The sequence below is a fragment of the Pleurodeles waltl genome, chromosome 9, assembly GCF_031143425.1.
Source record: "Pleurodeles waltl isolate 20211129_DDA chromosome 9, aPleWal1.hap1.20221129, whole genome shotgun sequence".
NCBI classification, from domain to species: domain Eukaryota; kingdom Metazoa; phylum Chordata; class Amphibia; order Caudata; family Salamandridae; genus Pleurodeles; species Pleurodeles waltl.
This window is the reverse complement of record NC_090448.1, coordinates 332,553,672-332,578,193: the sequence shown is the minus strand read 5'-3', so window position 1 is coordinate 332,578,193 and position 24,522 is coordinate 332,553,672. Positions and strand designations below refer to the sequence as shown.

Here is a 24,522-nt window from a genome sequence, read left to right as displayed (position 1 = left end):
CGTCTGATGTTGTTTCGGCTTTGACGCCATTTGTAGTCGTCTTGCGCGTCGATCCCTTAAGGTCGAAACGCTCGGCAAGCTTCACAAGTACCCTCTCTGTGTTCGGGCGACAAACACAGGTTACAGACCCGGTGCTGGTCTGTTTAAGGATACTTTGCGTGACACTTAGGACAGGAACGGAAGGCGGTCCGGTCCATTAGTGTTCGACGGGTGTGGTCAGGCCGACCAGGCCTTGGTGAAGAGCGGAAGCCCCGAAGGGCCGCCGAAGCGGTCTTGATGTCTCTGGCGATACGATAAAACTAAACCGGTACCGAACGTAAACAATACAGACGAATTTTCGATTCTTTTCTAAGTTTCCCGATTCGAAATACGGAGCGAAGAGGAACACGTCCGAACCCGATGGCGGAAAGAAAACAATCTAAAATGGAGTTGACGCCCATGCGCAATGGAGCCGAAAGGGAGGAGTCACTCGGTCCTGTGACTCGAAAAGACTTCTTAGAAGAAAAACAACTTGTAACACTCCGAGCCCAACACTAGATGGCAGGAACAGTGCACAGCATGTGTATCTGCAGCTACACATGCCATCGAATATATATCACCTCAGCCACTTACTTTGCGGTGGATCTCAGCAGGGCAGTGTCCCCTCATATATTCAAACAAACGTTGTAAGGACCTTACAGAGACAGATGTCCCACGAAGACAAACGACGAGCTGTGATCCCAAGCAGAAACGTGTAATTTATTGAAAGAAAACAATCCTGACATGTTTCGGAGCACAGGCTCCTTGTTCACAGGTCTTGTGCTCTACTTCATTAGACATGCATTTAAATTAAAGGAAGAAAAACAACATAATGGAAGGACTTACTCCACTGAATACACTGTGTCAGCCATTTTGAAATGGAGTCTATAATATGCTCTGGCTACTTACTGAATTCGCTGTATTTCATACATTTGCTCAAATCTCAATTTCATTATTCACATTATTAGACACAAATCAAATTTCACAATGATGCATTTTGTTCTCATCTATCGATTTTTCATTTCTCCTGAGATGACTAACAAAAATGTATTTTACTGCCATTATATCAGCCATATTTAAATGGTGTCTAATCCATGTTTGCGCAGATTCAGGCATATATAACTCAAAGTTGGCCAAACCATACACAAAATTGTTTTACCTTGATAAGTCTCTGTGCCCATAATCTCACAAATAACGGAAGTAAATAATTTATACTTATCTTGTCTATAGATTATACTTTGAGATTATAATAATTTCTTGCGATGTCAACAGCCATCGTTATTATCACGATGTTGGGCGCCCTTATTCAAGGATAATAGCTCTTTTGCGTTGCCACTCGATACTACAGTACCTGTAACAGAATATAAAGAAATATATATTTTTACAAAGCAACAATAATAATACACCGGCCATATAACAACATCCAGTTTTCATCCTTGTATAGTTTACATTGAATAAAAATGGGATATGTACTACAACCCCATCAGTCTAAATACGATATATGGCAATGACATTTTTTGCATTTGGAAAGGGACTGAAGGGCAGGCTGTAGAATTTGTTAATCAATTAAATAGAAACCAGATTAATTTAAAACTGACTTCACATATACATCAATCAGAAATTGAGTTTTTGGATCTGAAAGTACGAGTTAAATACACAACTTTTGAGTTATATATGCCTGAATCTGTGCAAACATGGATTAGACACCATTTAAATATGGCTGATATAATGGCAGTAAAATAAATTTTTGTTAGTCATCTCAATAGAAATGAAAATCGATAGATGCGAACAAAATGCATCATTGTGAAATTTGATTTGTGTCTAATAATGTGAACAATGAAATTAAGATTTGAGCAAATGCATGAGAAACAACTAATTCAGTAACTAGCCAGAGCACATTAGACTCCATTACAAAATGGCTGACACAGTGTATTCAGTGGAGTAAGTCCTTCCATTATGTTGTTTTTCTTTCTTTAATTTAAATGCATGTCTAATGAAGTAGAGCACATGACCTGTGAACAAGGAGCCTGTGCTCCCGAAACGCGTCAGGATTGTTTTCTTTCAATAAATTACATGTTTTTGCTTGGGATCACAGCTCGTTGTTTGTCTTAGTGGGACATCTGTCTCTGTGAGGTCCTGACAACGTTTGTTTGAAAAAAAAAAAATATATATATCTCTCTCTCTCTCTCTCTCTCTCTCTCTCTCTCTATATCTATATCTATATATATATATATATATATATATATATATATATAATCACTTTTGTATGTGGGTGTGGTTTTCCTGGGGGCAGATCGCAGACCCCAGGGAAACCACACACGCATTGACAAAAGTGATCTCTCTCTCTCTCTCTCTCTCTATATATATATATATATATATATATATATATATATATATATATATATATCCATATAGATATGTATTTCTATATATAGATGTATAAATATATCTATATATAGATCTATATGTTTTTTAATAGCTGTATGGTTTCCCCGGGAGCCATAGTGGCCCTCAGGGAAACCATACAACTATTAAAAAAATAATTGCCCCCACAGGTGGTTGCCCTACTTACGGGCGACCCCCTATCAATTTCATTTAATTGCAACCCCCCCCCCGGGATAAATTTACTTAAAAAAAAATATATATATATGCCCTGTGGGGTTGGGCCTGTTTCCAGTGAGAGCTGACCCAACCCATTTCCCCCCTCCCCCCAAATGAATTCTCTGATGTCTAGTGGGGTTTCAAGAAAGCCTAGTTTGAAAGGGAAGAATCTCCCCTTTCAAACGAGGCCTTCCTGAACGGTGGGGAGGCCCGTTTGCCCCACCAGAGCAGGAAACGGCCTTACCTCCGCTTCCTGCTCCGGTGGTGAATATAGATTGTGACCCGCACCACGGAGGTAGTGTGGGCATCGGCCAGTGGCTGACGCCCGCATTCATCAGGTTAATGCACCTCCATAAAACCACTGCTCATGAAACACTGTTTTTAATGGCCACTGTGGTGATTTGATAGCATTTGTACACAAGTTTCTTGTCTCTTAATGCAAAATCGTCTTGGAAATGTACTTTGGTAACTCTGTGTTTGCTGTATGATCTCTTATAGTGGATGAATTTAAAGACATGGAGAGCAGTGAGGAGGAAGAAGTGCAAATCAAGCGAAGAAAGAAAACATCGGTGAATGCACTTGAAAACCTGGGGAACAGCAAATACAGCGTTCCTGTTAAATGTAAAGCAAAACAATGGCCTCGGATTAAATACAAAAATATGGAGAGCAGCGATGATGAAGAATTTCAGATAAAACGCAGGACGAAGGCACCCCCAATGAAGGAATCCCTACACATTTTTGAAAAGGCCAATGAAGAGTTTGAGGTAAAATGGTCAACTGCTCAAGCACTTGCACATGATTGCATTGTTCAATTCTTTCCATTACTTGGATTACTATGATCCTACTTAATTGTCTCTATTCTATGATTTATTGTACGGTCACTTTTTTTTTTTTGATTGTTTTTTTGTTTACATCGGTATTGATTTTTCATCTTGCGTTAGCAACAGCAGTTGCTATTAACCAAGTCAGTGGTTGAATTAATACTTAGGTTAAATATTTGGGGAAGCTAAAGATCTGTACATTGGTTCTAAACGTTTACGTTATTTAACATATCTTTGAATCAACTTAAATTCATAGCTTGTTGAAAGACGTTTACAGTTATTTCATGTGTGTGTGGTCTTATTTCCTTAAGTCAGCAGTTTAGTTGTACAATGGCTGATTAAATCGCATTTTATACTGTTACACTGTGTCCTGCAGCCTAATTGTGTAAGTGTGGACTTGTAATAGTACTCCGAGTTTTAATGATGGCATGAAAGAACATTATTGTTTTTGGTGGAAGGTAGAGGTTCCTGTGCAATTTGGGAACGTGTGCTAATGTGGTGAAAGAGAAAGTAGGCCTAGCATAGGTAAGCTTTGAGCAGACCACAAAGGAGAAATACTGAAGAGGAAGATGTTTCATTTTTTAAACTGAAAGATTAATAACCTAGCAACTGTTATTGCCAGTTAAGTGTAGAGTCTAGGAATGTTCTAAAAGGAGTTTAGGTTTGAGCAAAGTTCCACCTTAAATTCTAAGGTAGAACGTTAAATGTTCTATGTTTCAGACTAATGTGTGCAACAGCTGCACATGATGGCATTGGCTAAAATGTAAGAGTCATACAATAAACAGGCGCTGGCTGCATAGCCACAATAGTGAGTTGGATGAGAATTTCATGTCCACACTATTGCCTAAACTCTGCATCACAGAAGGATACTATAGTAGGCCAGCCAACCCTCTGTCATTTATTGAAGTACTGTAAGCCTATTTAGCTCTGATTGGCTGAGTTTGGGTACTTTATGAAAAGGTAGGTAGGCTACTGTTCTAACTGTGGTAAATCTATTAGGTGTATGCCTAACATTGTACTGCTCACTGTGTATACCATGGGACTTCCGTCTCGACAAGGGGGATGATTCAAGCATTCAAAGCTGTGAAAGTTACCAAATACTGGAGAACGTCCGTTACTGGTATGTACCTTTTTTATTCCTGTGGCATGTATGGACGGGGTCTTTTTGGTACCATAGCTTCTCTGAGAACCACTAGTGAGTTCCAGGTGTTAACAGTGTGGAAGAACTTTTCATCCAGATTCAAAGAGATAGGGTAGTCCTTAGTACTAATTAAAATAGTTCCTACCAAATAAGCTCTCTGTGCCATGTCAATCAAACTTGAGTTGCCCATCTTCTTGCATCTAGATTGTACGGAAAGGGGTTTACGTATATTGGATATTAAGAGGGTACTACTTTGATAGAAACAAATCTATCAGAGAGACTAAGCAATTGTTTGTAGTTTTTGCTAAGCCCCACATAGGAAATCATATTTTATGGGCAGGCTTTGCCAGATGGATTGTAAAATGTATTCACACAGCTATGCTAAGAACAAGCGTACATGCATGTACTACCTAAAGCACATTCTACATGTAAGAAAGAAGTATTACAGATTTCTTTGGAAACATTACATTAGCAGCCATCTGAAAAGTTGCTACATGGTCAACAAAACAAACATTTACCAAACTCTATTGTGTGGATATCTGGATAGCCAAACCTGAAAGTGGGCTTTAGTTGGCCAGATTACATCATCTGCTCGCAAGCCACCTCTTAACTGGTGGAGCTACTTTACAGTCTGTGCAAAGCACATGTATCTATAGCCATACATACTATGAAAGGAAACTGTTACTTATCCTTCGATCATCTTTTCATAGTGTGTAATGCTTTAGATTCACAAGGTGGTTGTCTTGCTACGCAGATCAGCAGTGATCACAGATGAATTTAACACTTTCTTTTTTCTCAGTGCACAGTACTTACTACTTGGTCTTTGGCATTATACTCCACTTACACTTTTCAGCCGCTGGGTAAAAACAATCTGATGGAGAGACTTTGGCTGGTGCATTCTGAGGTAAGGGTGGAGCCACAAGGAAGAATGAAACTTCTTTGAAGAAAAACTTGTAAACGTCCGTGCCCAACAGTGGATGGTACGAGTGTGCAGATAATATATAGCCCTACACGTTATGAACAGATAGTTACATAGTAATGTTTATCCTTATTGAGCATCTTTTAGAAATATCTAACTTAGCAACATTTGATTTGATAAAGGTTCATTTTTAGGTTTCGCCTACACAGCGCTTGCACTATGGTTGTGAAGTCTTTCATCAAAAATAATTCTTCAAAGGGGCTTACAGCCCACCGCCAACTTTCCATTTGTTTTCATGCCTGTCTCTCTGTTTATCTTCCTTTTTATTTGGTTTAAGCATATTATTTCCTGTTTGTTTTTATGTATTATCGATTCTGTGGAGCGTGGACTAAGTACTCCTTCCTGTTTCAGATTAAATCCACCTTACTTGAGCTGCTCTTTTCTTAGTCATGCAGCTCGATTGTCAACTGCACTTTTTATTGTTAATATTGAACCTCGCACTGAGACTGGACTCAAGTTCCCCAGCATCATAGACAACCGCTCCAGCCCTTGCGCCACATCCTTTACCTTTGTCCCCAGCTTCAGACTTCATGTTTTTAAACTCAGTAGACAGCTTTAAGTACTGTTTCAACATTTGTTTTTTGTCTGCCGTGATTTTAAAAGTATGGTTTAGTGGATAAAGTTGACCTGGGTGTCAGCCTTCTTGCAGCTCCAGATAACGTTATAGAGACGCCAAGTGAAAAAGGAAAATAACATTTTCTGCAAGGAAATAAATTGCCATTTCATTTTGAAAATTGACATATTGTCTCTTTTGTTGCATAGCAGCCAAGTTTTCGACATGTTTATGCGTGACGTTTCCCTATTTTCAGTTTGTTTCTGTATGACACCAGATTTTCATTTGTGCGACACTTTGTAGTGGGTATAGCTAAGCAGTCTTATCCATGTAAAAAGGGAACTGCAACTTTGGTGTCTAAAATGGCCTTAAAACAGGGGCAACCATCTCCTTCTAAAACAATTGTGTAGTTTTCCCGCTTTTTTTGCCGCAGTGTAAAAATAAGGACCAGTAGATGAGTCAGCTACTGTTGAGATTTTGTGCAACCTTAAAATGTACCAATTCAGAAATACAAGGAAGACAGCGTGAGCGCAAGCGCTCATTGGATAGGAGTCATCAGTGAATTTTCCTAAACACTTGGGAAATGTCCACAAATTATTGGGTATTGATTTAGAACAGAATCCAGGAGACGCGAAAAGAGACAACAGTTGATTGGGGTTTTTCCCTCTCGTGCTGGCAGCCGTGCAACATGCTGAACTCAGATTGTGATACTGTAGTTTGCACATTCACAGCATGGATGCGGTTACTCGAAGGCTTCATTCAACAGACTGTGCACTGCAGGAGCAGGGCTCGTTTTTTTACGGGCGAGCGCAAAGTGCGCCTTCTCGTGTTGTAATCTTTCTTTGGGCTTCAAACCATGCCCATGTCACGTCAGTTTCTTTCATTGGTTTGTGGGCTTGGCTTTTGAAATCTGCTTGCTTTCATTAGTGAAAGGCATGCATAAGTCATGCCTTTTCCAGTGTTTAGCCCTCCTCGAGGAGCGCAGCGATCAAGTACTGAAAAGATACGAGGCTCCATGTTTTCCATCTGGTTTCTGGACTACTTTTTCTCTTTTTTTTGCAGCGCGATCTCGCTGGGCAGAAGTCGAGCGCTTTGCATAACATCAACCCTGTTACATAGATAATTGGACTTTTGCCGGTTACGTGGATAATTGCACTTTTTCCGGTTACGTGGATAATTGCACTTTTCCGGATAGGTCTCACTACGAGTGAACTTTTATTTCCATTTTTGTGTCTGCTTTGCACTGATGGTGTCCGTCAGCTTGCTTATGTGAAACTTTTCAGCTTATATGGCAAGAAAAGTCCAGTTAGTTATGTGAAACTGTTTTATTTTCATTTTCAATTTATGTGGCAAGAAAAGTCCGGTTAGGAGTTTACAGTGCAAATTGTTCTAGCTCAAGCAAACGCGAGACCGGTTGCATTGCAAATGATTGTTTTGTTTTCACCTGTGCGGCACATCTTTTTTCTCAGTCTCCCCATTTTAGCAATCTACTTGAGCCCACTGCAAATTGTCTAGGGTAGCTGTGGTCACTCCCCAGCATTTTTAGCTGGTGGCCATTGTAAGTGACTGTGTAGAAGTTGGACTGGGCCACTCTTGTGGCAGAGGTTAGGCCATACACTGCTTTTGCTGTTAGGATCGAATATCATATGCAACTTCCCTTGGTCTTGCCAACCCAAAACCTAAAGTCCTTTGTCCGCCACATACAGTTTGCTTCTAGTACTCCTGTCTTTGAATTGGAAAACCAGTCACCTGTAACCAAAGATGTTGATTTTTTTCACCTGTATAACTCTGGTTCAATATCGGGAGGCAACAATTACTTCCCTATAATAGGTACAAACTTATCTTGCCAAACATCTTCGTTAATTATGGTAAATGGCGACCCTGAATTTGTATGAATCTTGATATCTACTTCACCAATTTTCATTTCGCACACTGTTTTTTTTTTTTTTTAGCATGGCACCCTCATTAATATTTAAGACAAATTTGTCTTGAAAGTACTTAATAACGTTCGTGTCTTCACTATCCTCTTCGGAATCACCATTCCTGCCATCCTTTTCCTCGTACACACATTTAACACTACTCCTCTTCTTTTGGCACACCTTGCCAAAATGACCAAACATGCCGCAGTTATTGCACCTTTGTTTCGCAGCAGGACAGGATTTTGAAAACGCCAAATGATCTTTACTGCCACAGCGATAACATCTTTTATCTCTGAATTCTACTTTCTCTTTGTGGTCTCTTTGTGGTTAAATGCTGAAGTTTTCTCCGACTTCCGGTTGTTAACTTTGTAAACATCACCCTCCTCTTTATCTGGTGGTATCAACTCTGTCGCCCATTTTCCCGAAATCTCAGCTTTAAGTATAATAGCTAGAAAGTCCTCTAGCGGGGCGTCACCATTTATCCATAAACATTCCTGTATAGACTGATTACGAGCATGCATGACCATTTGATCTCTGATGAGATCGTCGTGGAGCACGCCAAATTTACAATCAATGGCTAATTTCTTCAACGCTGCCACATAATCATCCACCTCTTCCGCTCTATGCTGTTTACGTTGGAAAAATGTGAATCTTGTAATGCCAATACTTACTTTAGGAGCAGAATACTTGTCAAGATCCAGTAAAGCTGCCGCAAATATGTTTCCATCTCCGCCTGGTAAAGTTTTCTGCATCCTACTATAGGTCTTCAACCCAACTGGACCCAAAAAATACAATATAATTATTGTTTTTTCTTTTCTGCAGACATCTTTCCTTCTTCATCAATAGCCTCAATGTAATTAGTAAAATAATCCTTCCACTCAGTCCACTTCATTGAGGGTTCTGTTCCCGAGGCCCAAAACGCATGTGGAGGGCTTATACTAAAGTTCTGTTGTGCCATTATAAAGACAAAAGTACAGTGGAAAAGTACGATAGGAGTCGGACCTGTTCCAACAACAATTCAATTTTTTTTTCTTTTTTTACTGTTTCAATTGACACTGTATCTTTAAGAATGTAAAAAATACTAGTCTGTGTTTCAACAAAAAAAAAACACATTGCCATGACAATTTCTTAGAAACAGAGTGTTGCCTTGACAAGAGGCGACACAAATCAATATGTCATTCCGCCAGTACGTTCGTTCATAGCAACATAAACAGCAGGCGCTCATGAGGCCACGCTCCTTGTGAACGCTGACTCACGGGCCTAACTGAACGACCGTTCAAAAAAGGTCGCACATGCCGCTCGTGCAAAAATCGGGAGTACTGCACACCATCCGAAACTTTTATTTCAAATCGAAGCGCCAGCTCCACTTACTGTTCGCGCTGATTGAAGCAATTCGTTCCTGCCCCCAAAAATTTCAAGCAGGTTAGCAATACATCTTCAAGAGACTTGTTGAAAAGAAGCACTGGGTTCTTTCGTCCCTCGTTGCACGTATTGTTATGTACCTTCACTGGTTTCTCCTCTTTATGAGCGTGCCGCATACAACTGGAACAGGTCCTTTCCTATCCTTCACCGTCAACCACCTCCGTTCCTCCTCCCAGCACAAAGAACCCTTCTCCCTCATCATTCTAGCGTCAAGGCGAATGCCACGACGCAGTACATTCCAACACAACAATCGGTTGATGGCTGTGCAAACTTGCACGTAGTAGCAATTACTACGTCTTCACTTCAAAGCACCACGACGTCTCTCTGATTAAGGTTGTTTTACAAAGAGCCACTTTCTTCTGCTTTGTTAACCTTGTTCTGATAACATGCTGCTGTTTGAAAACCTGCTGTGAAAATGTAATTTAGGTTTTTCCTGTAAGTGTGTCTTCACGTGCTGGTATATTTAAAATACCATGCTTGCTGTAAATTGAGTACATGTCCCCTAAGGAGGTCTCCACAAGTATGGTGGCATGACCTGGTCTTTCTAACACCAACCAGGAACGTAATGGGGATTAGCTATCATTTTCACAACAGTCAGAGACTGAAGGCTCTCAAGGGGCGGGATCACGCACACCCGTAACATTCATTTAATTACTGTGACGCTGGGATAAAATTCGACTCTAGAACTTGAAAGATAGTTCTGATAAATCACAGTTGCCTCGCTTTAGCATTAGGAATGCGAGCAATGACAAAGCCACACTTTCATATGCTTGTATTGTAATAGGCTAGCATGCCAACATTTTAGAAAGAAAACTGCTGCCTCGGATAACTCATGCTCTAATGCAGGAGAATGACAGTATTTATGGGCACTTGCCGCTCAGGTTGGAAGAAACTGGACACTGAGTTAAATGAATATTTTTTTTTTAATTTTTTTTTTTTAAGCTTTCTATAGAGTAAACTCGGCCCGAGGGCTTTGGAGCGCTTTACATGGGTGCCAGGTGTATTTTTTAGGTTTCGCCTGCAAAATCTCTTGCAATTAAACAAAAATATTAACTCAAAAGCATTTGCAAAGCCAGTAGGTTTCGCGCATGCAAAATCAATTAGCTTTGTTAATGTTTTGTTACAGTGTGCACAGCAGTTGAGCTGCTGTGGAACATGGCTTAAATGAAATAAAAAAAATAATGACACAGTCAAAGCTGGTCAGTTATATAGCAGCATGGACTGCAATAAAATATAAAAGAATAACAAAGCTAAAAGATGTTACATATGCAAAACCTATTGGTTTTGCCAATGCTTGTTAAGTCTGGCCTAGAGACAGCTTTATTAGCTGTAATTGGTGCAACACAGTTTTCACAAATGGCACTTTTGGATGCGCATCTGTTTATGTGCATCGAAAATTCTGTACATTTTTAAGGTTTCTGTATTGGCACAAACTGCATATGACCCTTGCGGTCCACCTCAATATCAGCACATCATTCATTTGCAAAAAGAGATGCTGCTTTCGCTTGTACCTAGAGATCAATCCTGATATGTGTTCCAGACGGCCTCATAATGCACAAGACTTTAAACACGCATTTCATGGAAATTAAGGGCTCTAGCAACGCTCGAGTACATCATAAATGAGGCGTTGCAGAATTGCAAACTGTTAATGTTGAACTGTGACAATCATAGGAAACTTATACACAAGCAGTATTGTCATACATTGCACTTGTTCCTTAGTTGTATGAAAATATATGCCACACTTTAGCTCGGTTTTGGGTAAGGCTTGCAAACCACAAAGAAGCATTACTATTGATAAATATGATATTATACCCCAATTGTAAATGTTATGAGCACAGAGTTGAATTGCTTTTGTATTTTATAGCAAGTAGGCAACTGACACATTCAGAAGCCGTGATTTTTGCTTTTTGTTTCTTATGCTTGCAAAAAAATAAAAACAAAACAATTGTACTGGAGGCAATCATTTGCTAAGGCCTGGACTGTTGGCTTTACCAATGCTTGTTAAACATAAATTCAGTAGCTTAGAAAAACTCCCCCCCTCCCCCCCCCCCCCCCCCCCCAATAATCTCCTGCACACACTTTCTTCCATAAACTACGACTGTTCCAGCACACACTCCTTGCACATCATCTGCCTCTTCCTTTCCTGTAAAGATCTCAGCCGTTTCTGTCCTTTTAACCCCACTCATAACAGGCTGGAGTTTGTGTGTTTTGTTGATGTGGAATCTGGCCAGGAGATGAACTTTTCTGTCACCATGAGAGATACTTCAGTCAAGGGATCCTCGTGTTCAATATCTGTACAGCTTAGCATACAGAAGCACTTTGTGATATCTGCAAAAAATGTTCTCCCTCAAAATCTGTTATGGACCGGGAAGCGAAGGGAGACTGGTGTATTATCTGCATGGAAAAAGAAAGTGCTCCCTCTCATGCCCCCCCACCCCCTCTTCAGGGGGATGATTTCATGTGCAGTACCAACCCTAGTACTACCAAACAGGTGATGCTCCTTTGCTTGGCGTTTTCCATTGAAATGCATGTTTCCGCTTCCAAAAACAGTCACATTTTCAAAAAGAAAACATTGAACAGTAACTCGCAACAATCCAGCTCCTTTGAGTCTTTAATTTTTTTCTGTTTAAATAGTCAACGGGTGGTCTCCCATCTGCTATCAAGAAATAAAAATTGGTCTTGTCAATGAAACTGACATCGCCACCTGTGGCAGCAGCCTTCTCTTCTATACCTGTGGCCTCAGGTTCATAATCGCCTCTTCTGCAAACAAAGACCATTTCAGCACTCATACAACCTTCAGTGATTATGTATTCTCCACAACCGACGTTCTTGTCCTCTCCGACACCAACAAGCAGCCAGTTGGCACCTTCAGCATTATGGTTCCATCAACGATTCTGCTTGCTTGCCTACTGTCTTTAACTCTGGCAACTGAGGATACCACATTATTCCATCCATTACCATTGTTTCCCTTAAGGACAGTCCCACTACAGGATCTAGAAACGCCATCACCTTTAGATCCCAGTTAGCTTTGTGTGACCTAGCATCACCATTTAAGTTGGTCCAATCAACTGCCTAAACATATTCTAGACGCAGAATAAGAGGGAGACATCAGGCCTCTGAAATGGCCTACAGCCCCACTCAAATTTGTCCAAGATAGTCCAGACTGTGACCCAGGTGTAGAATATTTAAATAAAGGACCACCATCCAAAGAGAAATCTAAAGTTCAATTTGTTGAGGATACAATAATATTATTCTGCTGTTGCATCCGTTTCCCGACCATCACACCTCAGCAGCTTTCACTGTCTCTACCTCTGCAGATGTTGCCAGTCCCTTAAATGTTTTGGATATAAGAAAATAACATGAACTGACTGATGGTGAACTGAAAGCCAAGGAAAAGTATGAAGAGGAATAATGTGTTAAGGAAGATTAAAAAGCAAACCAGCATAATGAGAAAAAATGTTTCATATTCCCATGTGAAATGAAAAAAAGACATCTATAGACAATTCACCACCAGACGACATTGCTCTTTCTCAGTTCTTTCTGTAGGGGGCATCACGCTCAGATCTTAGACTCAGGGGCTGATGGAAGAGTCTTCTAGGATCTACAGATTTCCTCAGCCACTTTGAAAATGTGTACTTCAGCAAGGTGAGTAAAGGAAGAAGAGAAATCAGTATCTAGTAAGAGATAACAAGGAAAACAATCTTAATATGGAATTTTAAAAAAACTCAAAGCAGGCAAAATACGAGGTAAAGAAAATCCTTGACTGGAAAAATTCTAAGAGCAAAATTCATTCAAGCTGAAATGAAAACTGGTAGAATAGTATCCCAACTGAGACTCAGCTAACTGGTCTTACAGCTCTGTCATCAGCCAGTAGTAGAGATCATGGAGAATCAGCTCACCAACTGGGAGAGGCCACCTATACAGCTTGTAAAAAAAAATAAAAAAACAACATGCCAAAAAAACCAAGGAGACTCAGAAGGTGAGCCCACCCGCACTTAAAAGAAGCTGTGGTGGAGCAGAACCTGCTGCTGATGAGACACTTTTTGCCAGCAATGAGAGAAGGGAAAAAGAACGGTCTGCTTGACTGTGTTTGCATGCATCGATAAATGGCAAACACCTTTATTCTGCCTATCACCAAGTTGGCACCAACAGCTACCCTATCTTCTGATGCTAAGCAAAGAAAGTGTCCCTGATGCTGGGACTATTTTATAAAAACAGGGCACCTAAGAAATTCAACCTTTCTATGATCTTAAGAAAGAACTCTTGAACTCTGTAGAAAAAGCGGTTAACACTTATAAAGGCACAACTTTGAACCTCGTCTGGAGAAAAAGTGCTGAGCCTCCAATTCTGCACCAGCCCGACCCAAACAACATTCTGCTATCAGAGCAGTGATCCAGAGATGTCATAGAACCTGTTCACTTCTAGCTCCTCACCTCCTGACCAGCATGGCAACCACATTAACCTAGTGAGCAGAAGGGGCAGTTCAAAGACGCTAGGTATACAAGGGTGGCAAATTCATTGGCCTTTCTAGAGTGTTACGAGTGCCAGATGTGGAACGATATTTAAGCTTTTATTAACCTCATCTTTGAAAACAGAAGCAATGATGTGAAGGCAATAGTAAGAGAAGAGACGAGTACCCCACCAGCCATGTTCAACGCAGCAGTGGACATGTGAGTGCTGGTGTCCTATCAAATAGCTATTGCTGTGTAAGCAAGGTTGGTTAGAAAACACTTTTTTAAGACTGATGTACAGAGCAAGGCTGTAGGAAAGTACCCTCTTTCTTGGCATGGTTACCCCCATTTTCTGCCAGTTGTCAGTGTGTTTGACTGTGTCCACTGAGATCCTGCTAACCAGGACCCCATTGATTATACTCTCTTTCTCTGTAAATTTGGTTGCTTGAACACACACCCCACATTTGACATCCTGGTACGCCCTTGTATGTCCCTGGTATATGGTACCCAGGGCATTGGTGTACCAGGAGATCTCCATGGGCTGCAGCATGTATTATGCCACTCATAGGGAGCCCATGTAAAATTTTAGTGCAGGCCTGCCATTGCTGCCTGCATGAAAAGGTGCATGCACCTTTTCATTACAGGTCACTGCACCAGGTAAGTCACCCCTACGGCAGGCCCTCCTAGCCCAGAGGGCAGAGTGCAAGTACCTGATTGTGAGGGCACCCTGCACTAGCAGAGGTGCCTCCACTGACTCCAGTTCCATTTTCCTGGACTTCATCAGTGTGGAGACACCATTTTATTTGTGTACTGGACTAAGGTCACTACCTATGTCCAGCTACATAATGGTAAAGCCGAACCGGGCATGTTCTGTATCAAACATGTCAGAATCATACCCCAGTACTGTTGCCAGTATTTGGGAGTATGATTCCATGCACTCTGGGGGCTCCTACCAGCCTTCTGGGGTTTCCGGGCAGCCCAGGCTGCTGCCATCCCTCAGACAGGTTTCTGCCCTCCTGCTGCTTGATCAGCTCAAGCCTAGGAAGGCAGAACAAAGGATTTCCTTTGGGAGAGAGGGTAACGCCCTCTTCCTTTAGAAATAGGTGTTACATGGCTTGTGAGGGGTAGCCTCCCCAAGCCACTGGTATGCTTTGAAGGGCACATTTGGTGCCGTCTGTGCATAAACCAGTCTACACTGGTTCAGGGACCCCTAACCCCTTCTCTGGCAGGAAACTGGACAATGGAAAGGAGAGTGACCACTCTCCTGTCCTTACCACCCCAGGGATGGTGCCCAGAGCTCCTCCAGAGGGTCCCTTCACTCTGCCATCTTGAATCCAAGGTGGGCAGAGGCCTCTGAGAGCGTCTGTGTGGCCAGGTCTGGCAAGTGACGTCCGGGCCCCCTCCTCATAGGTGGTCACCTGGCTAGGTGACAAATCCCTCTTTCAGAGCTACTTCCTCTGGGGTGGGTCCTCATATTTGGCTTGCAACGTTCGAGCAGGGCTCTTCTGCAACCTCTACTTCTACTTCTGGCCACTGGAACTGCGACTGGACCCTTCAGGATCCAACAGTCTGCATCCATGACGAAGGCTCTGCTTGCAACATTGTTTCCATGGCTTCTTCCAGCCTCTGCAGCATTTTCCTGGCTGTGCATCCTTTGAGGGCCGCAAGTCTTCAGACAGCAGAAGATGGAAGAAGAAATCTCCCTTGGAGTGAAGGAGTCCCTCACCTGCATCCGCAGGCACCAGCTGCAACACCGACCGGCTGCATTGATTGCCTCTCATCCTGAGCTGTGTTGATCCTGCATCACGGGTCGTGGTCTGGAGTGGTCCTCTTGGTCCTCTCTACCAGCTGGTCCAACATTGGTGGAGGTAAGCCCTTGTCTTTCCACGCAGGACAGTACCCCCATGCACCATGCCTCTTGCAACTACCAAGGCTTGTTGGCATCTCCTCCAAAATATCTTCAGGCTCCGTGTAGCCCCAACCCCCAGCACTCCTTCCTGCGACGCACAGCCCTCTGCATGCTTCTTCTGCGTCGTATGACCCTTCTCTAGTTGTGCTGCATGGGCCCCCTCTGCATCTCCTGGTTCCTCTTCTAGTGGGTCTCCTGAGGGGGCTGCCTTTTCTTCTGTGAATTGTCTGCCTTGCTGAAGGTCCCCTCAGGACTCCTCCCGTGGGATGAGTCCTCCTGGACCTTTCTGGTCCCCGGCAGCTCCACTTTTGCTTCACTGCGACTTCTGCCTTTGCAAAGACTTGTTGGTGGCTCTTCCACACCACTAACCGACTGCAATCTTCCATCTGGCATGGGACGTCGACTGCATCCTCCAGGAACTCTTCTCCGGCTCAGGGCTGCATTGCTGACTGTCTTCGTCCTACCATTGACCAACTCCTGCAACCACAGACGGGTGGGTAGTGTCTCCTGCCAGCACCGGACACTCCTGCAACTTCTGTACTTGGTCCCCTTCTTCCACAGGTCTTCCTCTTCAGAAATCCACAGCTGGTTTCTTGCAGTCTTGTCTGGGTGTTATATCATCTTTTTATTATATTATCTTCTTTTTAGTCCCTTTGAGCGGTTTGAGGAAAATCCAGTAACTTACTCCTTTCTTCCTGGTCGCCAGGGGGCACTGTGGTACTTACCTTTGGGGTTTCCTAGTTTCCCCAGCTCTCCTCTACACCTTGGTGGTGAGCCTGCATTTGCATTCCATTTTTTTAGTATATGGTTGGGCTCCCCCTGGTTTCACTGTTGTCTGTTGCTATTTGCATTGTTTTCTATTGCTTTGTATGCCTATTTCTGATTACTAGTGTACATATCTAATGTGTTACTTACCTCCCATTGGAGGGTTGCATCTCTAATACTTTTTGGTAATTGTGTCACTAAAATAAAGTACCTTTATTTTTGTAGCACGGAGGGTTTTCTTTCATGTGTGTAAGTGCTGTGTGACTACAGTGGTATTACATTAGCTTTGCATGTCTCCTAGATAAGCCTTGGCTGCTCATCCACAGCTAGAGAGACTGGCTTCTAGACACTGCCTACGCTACACTAATAGGGGATACCTGGACCTGGTATAAGGTGTTAGTACCTTAGGTATCCACCACACACCAGGCCAGCTTCCTACAAAGACAAAATCCATGCTGTGCCTTTTTTAAAAAGCCTCTTCGAGAAGCCTGGACAAACCTCTTTATATCATAAAGACGGATACAGTCTCTGCATGCTCTGTTTTCACAGTAGAAGTGCCCTAGTTTTTTCATGGCTTCAGATGTTCCAGAAATATAGAGGAGGTTTATTTCACTACAACATGGCGGAACTAGAGTATGATCTATACCCCTGCTTTGGATATGACTGAGGATCTTTAGATATGACTGAGGATATACCTTAAGCAGGCTAATAGTAAATGTATTAGACCCAACAACAAGAAAAGGAATACATCAGTCATGCTCCCAACAGAGGCATCTGAATGTATCAATGCTGTTAGTCACATCCCTCTATTCAAGTCTTGGAGTGTGGCTGGGGAGGGGGGTGCTTCAGTTAGTGGAGTTGGGGCATACACTGGAGTTTCTACACAGACCTCCCTGTCATCCACCTGCATTTGTTACACCAAACCCACCTCCAGGAGCTTGGACAATAGATCCCCACTCCTTCTCAAGAGGGCTATAGGGCAGTTATCCAAGAGCACGTGAAATCCATATTTTTATTCCACATTACTTATGGTCAGAAAAAGTTAATGCAGTAATACGAAATTTGAAAGAGCTAACCAAACTCACCAAGAAGTTGTCCTCTTAGATTGTCAATCTCCAGGAAGACTATTCACGTAAAAGTGTTTTTTTCAAAGCCACAATTGTCAGTTGTTCTGTACCTGGGTGACTAGCTTTTGGCTGCTCGATCTGAAAGAGCGGTATCTGCCTTCATAGAAGCTTGCTTCAATAGCTTGAGTTGACTAAGGTTGAGTCTGAGGTCACACAAGTCGTCACCCCAACCTTCTGCATGACTAGTTCCTGGGCAATATAATACACCTTTCTCAGCAAGGCATTCCAGCCTGTTGAATATCAGTCGCAAGCCATGGCCACAAAGGTCTGAAAATGAGATATTATTTGAGTCATGGTGTACAATTTAATGTATTGCAGGGTCACCGTCCTTTTCTGTAGTGAGAATTTCTTCTGGTCACAGAAAAGCATTATGAGCTACTGTCTAATATAAAGGTATTAGATAATGGTACAAAAAGTCCACACAACTTAAACACCCTCCCAGAAGTTTCCCGGTGCTGCTTCGGTGAGCTTACAGTATCTGAAAGAGACTTCTAGCTGCAGATTCCTTAACTTAGAATTTTTTCCAGGCATCAGCCCGGATCCGGATGTTTCCAAGACCCGTAGATGGCATTCTTGGGCTCCAAATGAGCATCAGGAGTGACATGCGTGGTGCCTATATAAGCGCTACAGTGGTGAGCTGCTGTTGGTTCTTTCTTTCCCACGCCAGATAAGGTTGATTCCTGAAGAGATGCGCTCAGTCGTTTTTTGACTTACTTTTTTTTTTTTTCTCAAACCTTTTCAGAGATTTCTCTCCTGGTAACACAGGGATGTCCCCAAAGAAACCTAGTGGTTTCAAACCATGTGGTGCCTGTCCCTGGCAGATGTCTGTGATGGACCCACACTTGGTCTTTTTGTGGTACTTGGAGAGGGACCATATCTGCAAGACCTGCGAGGACTGCTGCTCCATGCACATGCATCCCCATCATCATTCACAACTCTGACACTGAACCGGACAGATGTTGACTGTGACAAAGCCCGCTGGGTTGAAGCCAGTGCATTTTACAAATGACAGACATAGAGAGGGAGATGAATGAGAGGGGTCTGAGAACCCTTATGGATACCAGCATCCTTTAGACAATACTGAGGACAACTGGTATGAGGACCTAGCGGTTGCCAGTGGCTTAGACATCTCACTGAACTCTGGCTTGGTCTCTCCCTACTGTAGCTGCAGAGGAGGATGCCTCATTCGCTATGTCAGTGCGTAGGGCGGCTGAGGTCATGGACCTTCAGTTACTCTCAGTGGCAGTCAAGCCAAACGTCTTCAGATGATTCAGCTGGGAGTTGCCCCCTTCTGAACATTTATTCCCCTTTAATGAAGCACTTATTGATGTCCTGCTTGGGTCCTCACCAGAGCCTGCACAGGGTCGGCTGTACACAGGACAGTTGCCCACCGCCATCACCCCGTTCCTGGGGACCCCAGTTTCCTTACCCAGCAGCCGACCCAGGAAAGCATGGTTGTCCAATCCTGGCGCATTGCCTACCACCCCACCAATACAAAATCAGAGAGACTAGGTACCTTTTGTAAGAGGATGTTCTCATCTGCCAGCCTAGCATTGAGGTCTGTGAGCACAGTGTGTCTCTTGAGCCAATACTTCCAATTGATCTGGGATTCAGTTGGGTAAGTGCTGCCTTTGGTCTTAGAAAAGGGGCAAGCCATATTCTCCCAAAACTAATGCTGCCGGATAGACGCATCAAACTTCACCATATGAGGAAATAATGGGCACAACAGATTTGCTGCTGTGAGTGATTTAATCGTCTGTGGCCAATAGTTGCCACACCTGACCTTTGATGGCTCTCATCTTTTTGGTCAGAAGGTGGACTCTGTGCTGGAGCGCTTAGGGTAGCAGAGCTACAGCCCGGTCATTTGGCTTCTCAATGGACCCTCGCTAACCCCGTCCACCTTCCACCCCTTTTGTGAGCCCATTTTGTCCACACCCTTCCATCCACCATGGCCAATGACTTTTCATGGCCAAGGAAGCAGTTCCTACATACCATGTGGGACAGATTGCCCAAGGTTGGGCCAGTCCACCCCTGCCCAGCAGCCGTCACGTCCAAACCCCTTTAGTTTGTCCTCCTACCATCATGGGCAAACAGTGGGTGGCAGGATATGCTAATACCTGCACCACTGGAGGTCGATAACATCCAACCATTGAGTTTTACAGATTGTCCAACCATTGAATTTTACAGCCTGTCCAGAAGGGTTACTCAGTTCCCTTTCTGGAAATCCCACCCTGCATGCCACCTTATTACGACTGGATAACAGAGAACCATCTCCCCTTGGTGCATCAGGCAGTATCAACTCTATTGGCTAAGGGAGCTATCAACAGGGTGCTGACTTCAGAAGTAGGTTGTGGTTGCTATTCCAACTACTTTTTGGTGCTCAAAAAAGGGCAGAGGCTTTAACCTATGCTCGACCTACACCTACTTCAACGTCTTACTGAAGAAAAAGTTCAAGATGGTCAACTTAGTGCCGGACCTGTCCCGGAAACTGGATGGTAGCGTTGGCCTTGCAGGACGCATATTTTCACATCCCTGTGTTGCCTGCCCATAGGCGTTACCTGGGGTTTATGGTGGACAAAGAGCACTTTGTTTGCTGTGCTCCCCTTTGGCTTCACCAGCGCCCTTTGGGTGTTCACCAAGGTGATAGCGGTGGTTGCAGCACATCAGTGGAGGTCAGGGGTTCCATTCTTCCCCTACCTCGAAAATTGTCTGTAAAAGGCGGGCTCGCCCCAGGCAGTCGTCTCCGCCTCTTGACTATGGTGGAGCTCCTACATTCGCTGGGGCTCACTATCAAAGTCACCCATCTCCCTCTGACACTCCCTTTCATCTGAGCTGTTCTAGATAGTGCGGTTTCAGACCTATCCTCCTGAGCGGCAAGTCCAGGATATTCAGGCAATGATGATGTTTCAGCCTTTATCCTTGAATTCAGTGAGACTGACTTTGAGACTATTGGGCTTACGGCCTCCTGCGCCCTTCCAGTGACATATGCCCATTGGCATAAACTGCTCTGCAGTGGTACCTGAAGTTCCAGTGGGCACAGAATCAAGGCAGTCTCTCCAACATGGTCAATATCTCGGAACGAACTGCAAAAGACCCGCAGTGGTGGCTGACAAACCACAAATTGTGATCAACGGCAGGCTTCTCTCCCTTCCCCAAACAGAGTTAACTGTAATGACAGATGTCAGTCCTGAGCTGGGGTGGCCATCTGAGAGAGGTGGAGATCAGAGAAATATAGTCTCTGGCGGAGTCCGAGCTGCACATGAACCTGTTGAAGTTTCACATGCTCTCCCTACTCCTGCCAACTAGCGTTCGGATGGGACGTAGCAAACAGGTGCTTACAGAGTAAGTACAATCATTTTTTTTCAATTTAGTAAATAAGGCTGTTTAGTGTAAGTGCGGTAGCAGTTAGAGAGAGGAGAGGGAACTTATTCAATGTTTCTCATTATTATTGAAATCCTACCTGCAAGTTTGCAACTGAGCATCTCTCTATTTTTTTTTTCTAGTCTGAAGATGACACTCCTGACCTAGCCAATCTTACTGCTGAGAAGACCAGATTGCACCAGAGGACCCTGGAACACCCATCTCCAGAGCAGATATCTGGATTGAAAAAGTATGTATTGAGTGAATGCTCCAGTGTGTCTGCATTGGAAGAGTGTTCCACAGCAAAAGAACAGCAGAGAAAAAGCACAGAACATATTTGCGAGGAAACACAAGGCCTAAAACAGTTTGTAACAAATGAAGATTCCAGAGTAGGAGAACTGGAAGGAGATGCTTTGGAAAAGGGTTCCAAGGAGGATGAACAGTACAGACAAAGCCCAGAACTTCAGGTTTGCAAGCAACCACAAGGACTGAAGCATTTTGCAACAAGGGAAAATTCTAGTGTATCGGAACTGGAAGAGGATCCCAAGAGGAATACACAGTGCAGTGGAAGCCCAGAACCTTTGCCATGCTGGCAACCCTTAAGACTTAACCAGTTTGTGTGTGGTGAAGACTCTCAAATAAATGGAAACCATATTCAAGCAAATGTAGTGCCTTGCAGTTCTTCAGCTTCTCAAATTGAGATTGAAAAAGCCATAAAGTCTTTTCAGAGCCTTATGAATGAATTTGGGTTAAGTTTAGTAACTGTCACTCAGGCGTTCCTGAAAAACAGTGGAGAACTTGAGGCAACAAAATACTTTCTGAAAAATAGTGTACGCCCTGATGGGTGCCCTATTTGGTCTAGACAGGATGACCTAGACTTAAAGAATGGCAATCACCAGCTCATATGTAACCTGAACAATAAATTTGGAGTTGGTAATGTTGCAAAACGAATTGCATTCCTGAGGAGTTAGCTGCCAATGTTTTAGAGAAGTTCCAAAGAAAGGCTGTTTCATGTTCCATGTTTAAGTATGGGGAGAAAGAATATATGTACTTGTATGACATTGGATTCCTTGGTTGATAATTACTCAACATGCAGGGAAATAGATAATAGATGTTTTGCTGCTGTAACACAAGATGTCATTATTCTCTGGTGTGCTGTTTCTGTATTTTTGACATGGTTGTTTAACAAACTCTTTCAAACCTGGGATTTAAATGGAATAACAGGACTTCTGCATCATAGGATCTTCATTGATAGTCATAAATGTTAAAATAGTTCTTTGTTGCATGCGTGGACCCCGGGGGGATAAAGAAAGCCATTGGGAATCATTCTGTTTATGACTTCAATGAAGATTCATACGATGCAGAGCTAAGTCTACAAGTGAGTATCGTTTTCTGACTTTATTAATCTATTTATTGGCATCTCTGGAAAGGGTCTGATATGAACATTGCAATCTCATAAGGAACAAATATATATATTTTTTTATTTAAGCAAGAAACACAATTGGTAAACATGTATATTATTGCTAATGTGAAAGTCATCAAAGATCTGTGCTTAGGATCTCATAATCAGTGGCATCTTAATTCTGATTGGGCTGGTAACAGCAGTTACTGACTCCATCAGAATTCTTATATATGCAGAAACACTGCGGATCTGTTTATAGAGATTTTAGTTGCTGATAACAGCAACTCCAGAAAATAACGAGGAGTAATTGTCGAACTCGTACGCAAAATTATTATTTTTCTGCCCCGAGCACACCCCCCGTACTGGAAATGCAGATAACCACATTATCAACATTTCCAAGGGTGAAGTTACAGGAAAAATTACTGGGCCATTAGGAATGGGAACCTTAGCATCCAGTTCTACTCATTTTAGTTTGTTGGGCATCACTGTCTTGTTTTGTTCTGTCCTATCTCTCACACAGGTCTTAAAACCATTGAAGCTGACCATTGAAAAGCTCCTATAAGGGCACTTTCTACCTTCACTCTGTGTTTGTGTAAGATTTTACCCTGTCTGATCCCCTCGTCTATTCCCAAATATTGTTACTTCTTATATTTTTACATTCTGCACTACATGCACCTTCATACACATGACGTCATCCTTCAACAGTGCTATTATTTGGACCGACTTGCCAGGACTGCCTGCGGCAAGCTGTGCATTGAAGGGAAAAGCACATCACAGTACTGATGAGTATGGAAGTTAGACATTCAAATAGAATTGGGTACTGAACCCTCATGAAGCTCAATTCACAAGTGCAGGAGCAATTAAGATATTGCTGTTGGCACAGCAATGATGACTCCAGCATCGTCTTGCTTCTTCCCACCCTCCTTGGGCTCTGTTTGATGCTTCCAATGGAGAATTAGAAACTCCTGCAGTGAACTTGACCAATGTCAGGTACCATCTACAATGTGCCCAGTTCCATTACCAACTCCAAAGTCCACTCAAGATCAGCTGACTGCCAGAAACGCAGAAGTGTTGTACCCCAGTTTGCACCTAAGAATATACGAACATCAGGAAAGAAAAACCTGGCCAAGGCCCAATTCCAGCTACAAGATGCCCATCTCCTCTACCGTCCCCAAAACAAGCAAGGCAGCGACTCCACAGAAGTGCTACACCCCACTGTGGACTCCGGAATTTACAAATTTTAATTAGGTATCCGTGTAGAGCCTGAATCCAACTTCACAAGATGTCCCCCATGCTCTACTTCTGGCACCAGAAGGATTGGAGTCCCACATCTCTACATTCTTAGATTGTATAGGGTTGTTCTTGGGCTATTGAGGCTGTGTCTCTACTTTAATCACCTGAAGGGATAATGCTTAATTTACCATCAAATATCGTTTTGCTCACTGAATAAAATATGCGGCAAACCTTCAAGGATAATTACTCCCTTTTATTCAGACATTCGCTTTTGATGAACTATCATATTCCTTATAATCCTTATCCAAAATAGTTTTTTAAAATCAATACCGTTCACTTTCTAGTGTCTTGTTTAGTTTTGAGAATATTACTGAATGTAAAAGCTAAGTCTTTATGTGGGTGTTCAATCTATAAAAAAAACAAAAAAACATTAATATAAAAATGCATTTTTAATAAAGCTCTTGAAAGAACAAAATAACTAAACTTTGCTATTATTTGAGACCTGGCTTTGATGCTCCTCAAATGTTGTCTTGAGCATCCTGGTTCTTTATCATGGAATATTTCAGTGTTAACATTGGAATGTCTCCATTACTATCCAGAAAAATTGTAAATGTGTTAATTTTCATTTTTAAATGTTTGCAAAGAAAATATGCCTGTAGATGGCAATTGTGAGGAAAGTGTCTTATTATATGGTGTAGTTGTGTGACTCACTGTGCAACAGGCACAATTCCATACAAGGGCCAGTCTGGTCGTTTGTTAAACCTTAACTCAGTTCTGAGTAACTGGGGCTTAAAACATTCAGGTTTTATCAAACACACAAG

At 42.6% G+C, this 24,522-nt stretch overlaps 1 protein-coding gene across 1 annotated transcript in view; it reads left to right on the top strand.

Moving 5' to 3' along the window:
* TERF2IP (TERF2 interacting protein) overlaps window positions 1–24,298 on the top strand; it is a 40,670-nt gene extending 16,372 nt beyond the window's left edge. The window contains exons 2-3 of the mRNA XM_069206866.1: window positions 3,118–3,383; window positions 21,210–24,298. Coding sequence (XP_069062967.1) covers window positions 3,118–3,383; window positions 21,210–22,037 — 1,094 coding nt within the window. The 3' untranslated portion in view covers window positions 22,038–24,298. The remainder of the gene's footprint in view (window positions 1–3,117; window positions 3,384–21,209) is intronic.
* The last annotated feature ends 224 nt before the right edge of the window (window positions 24,299–24,522 follow it).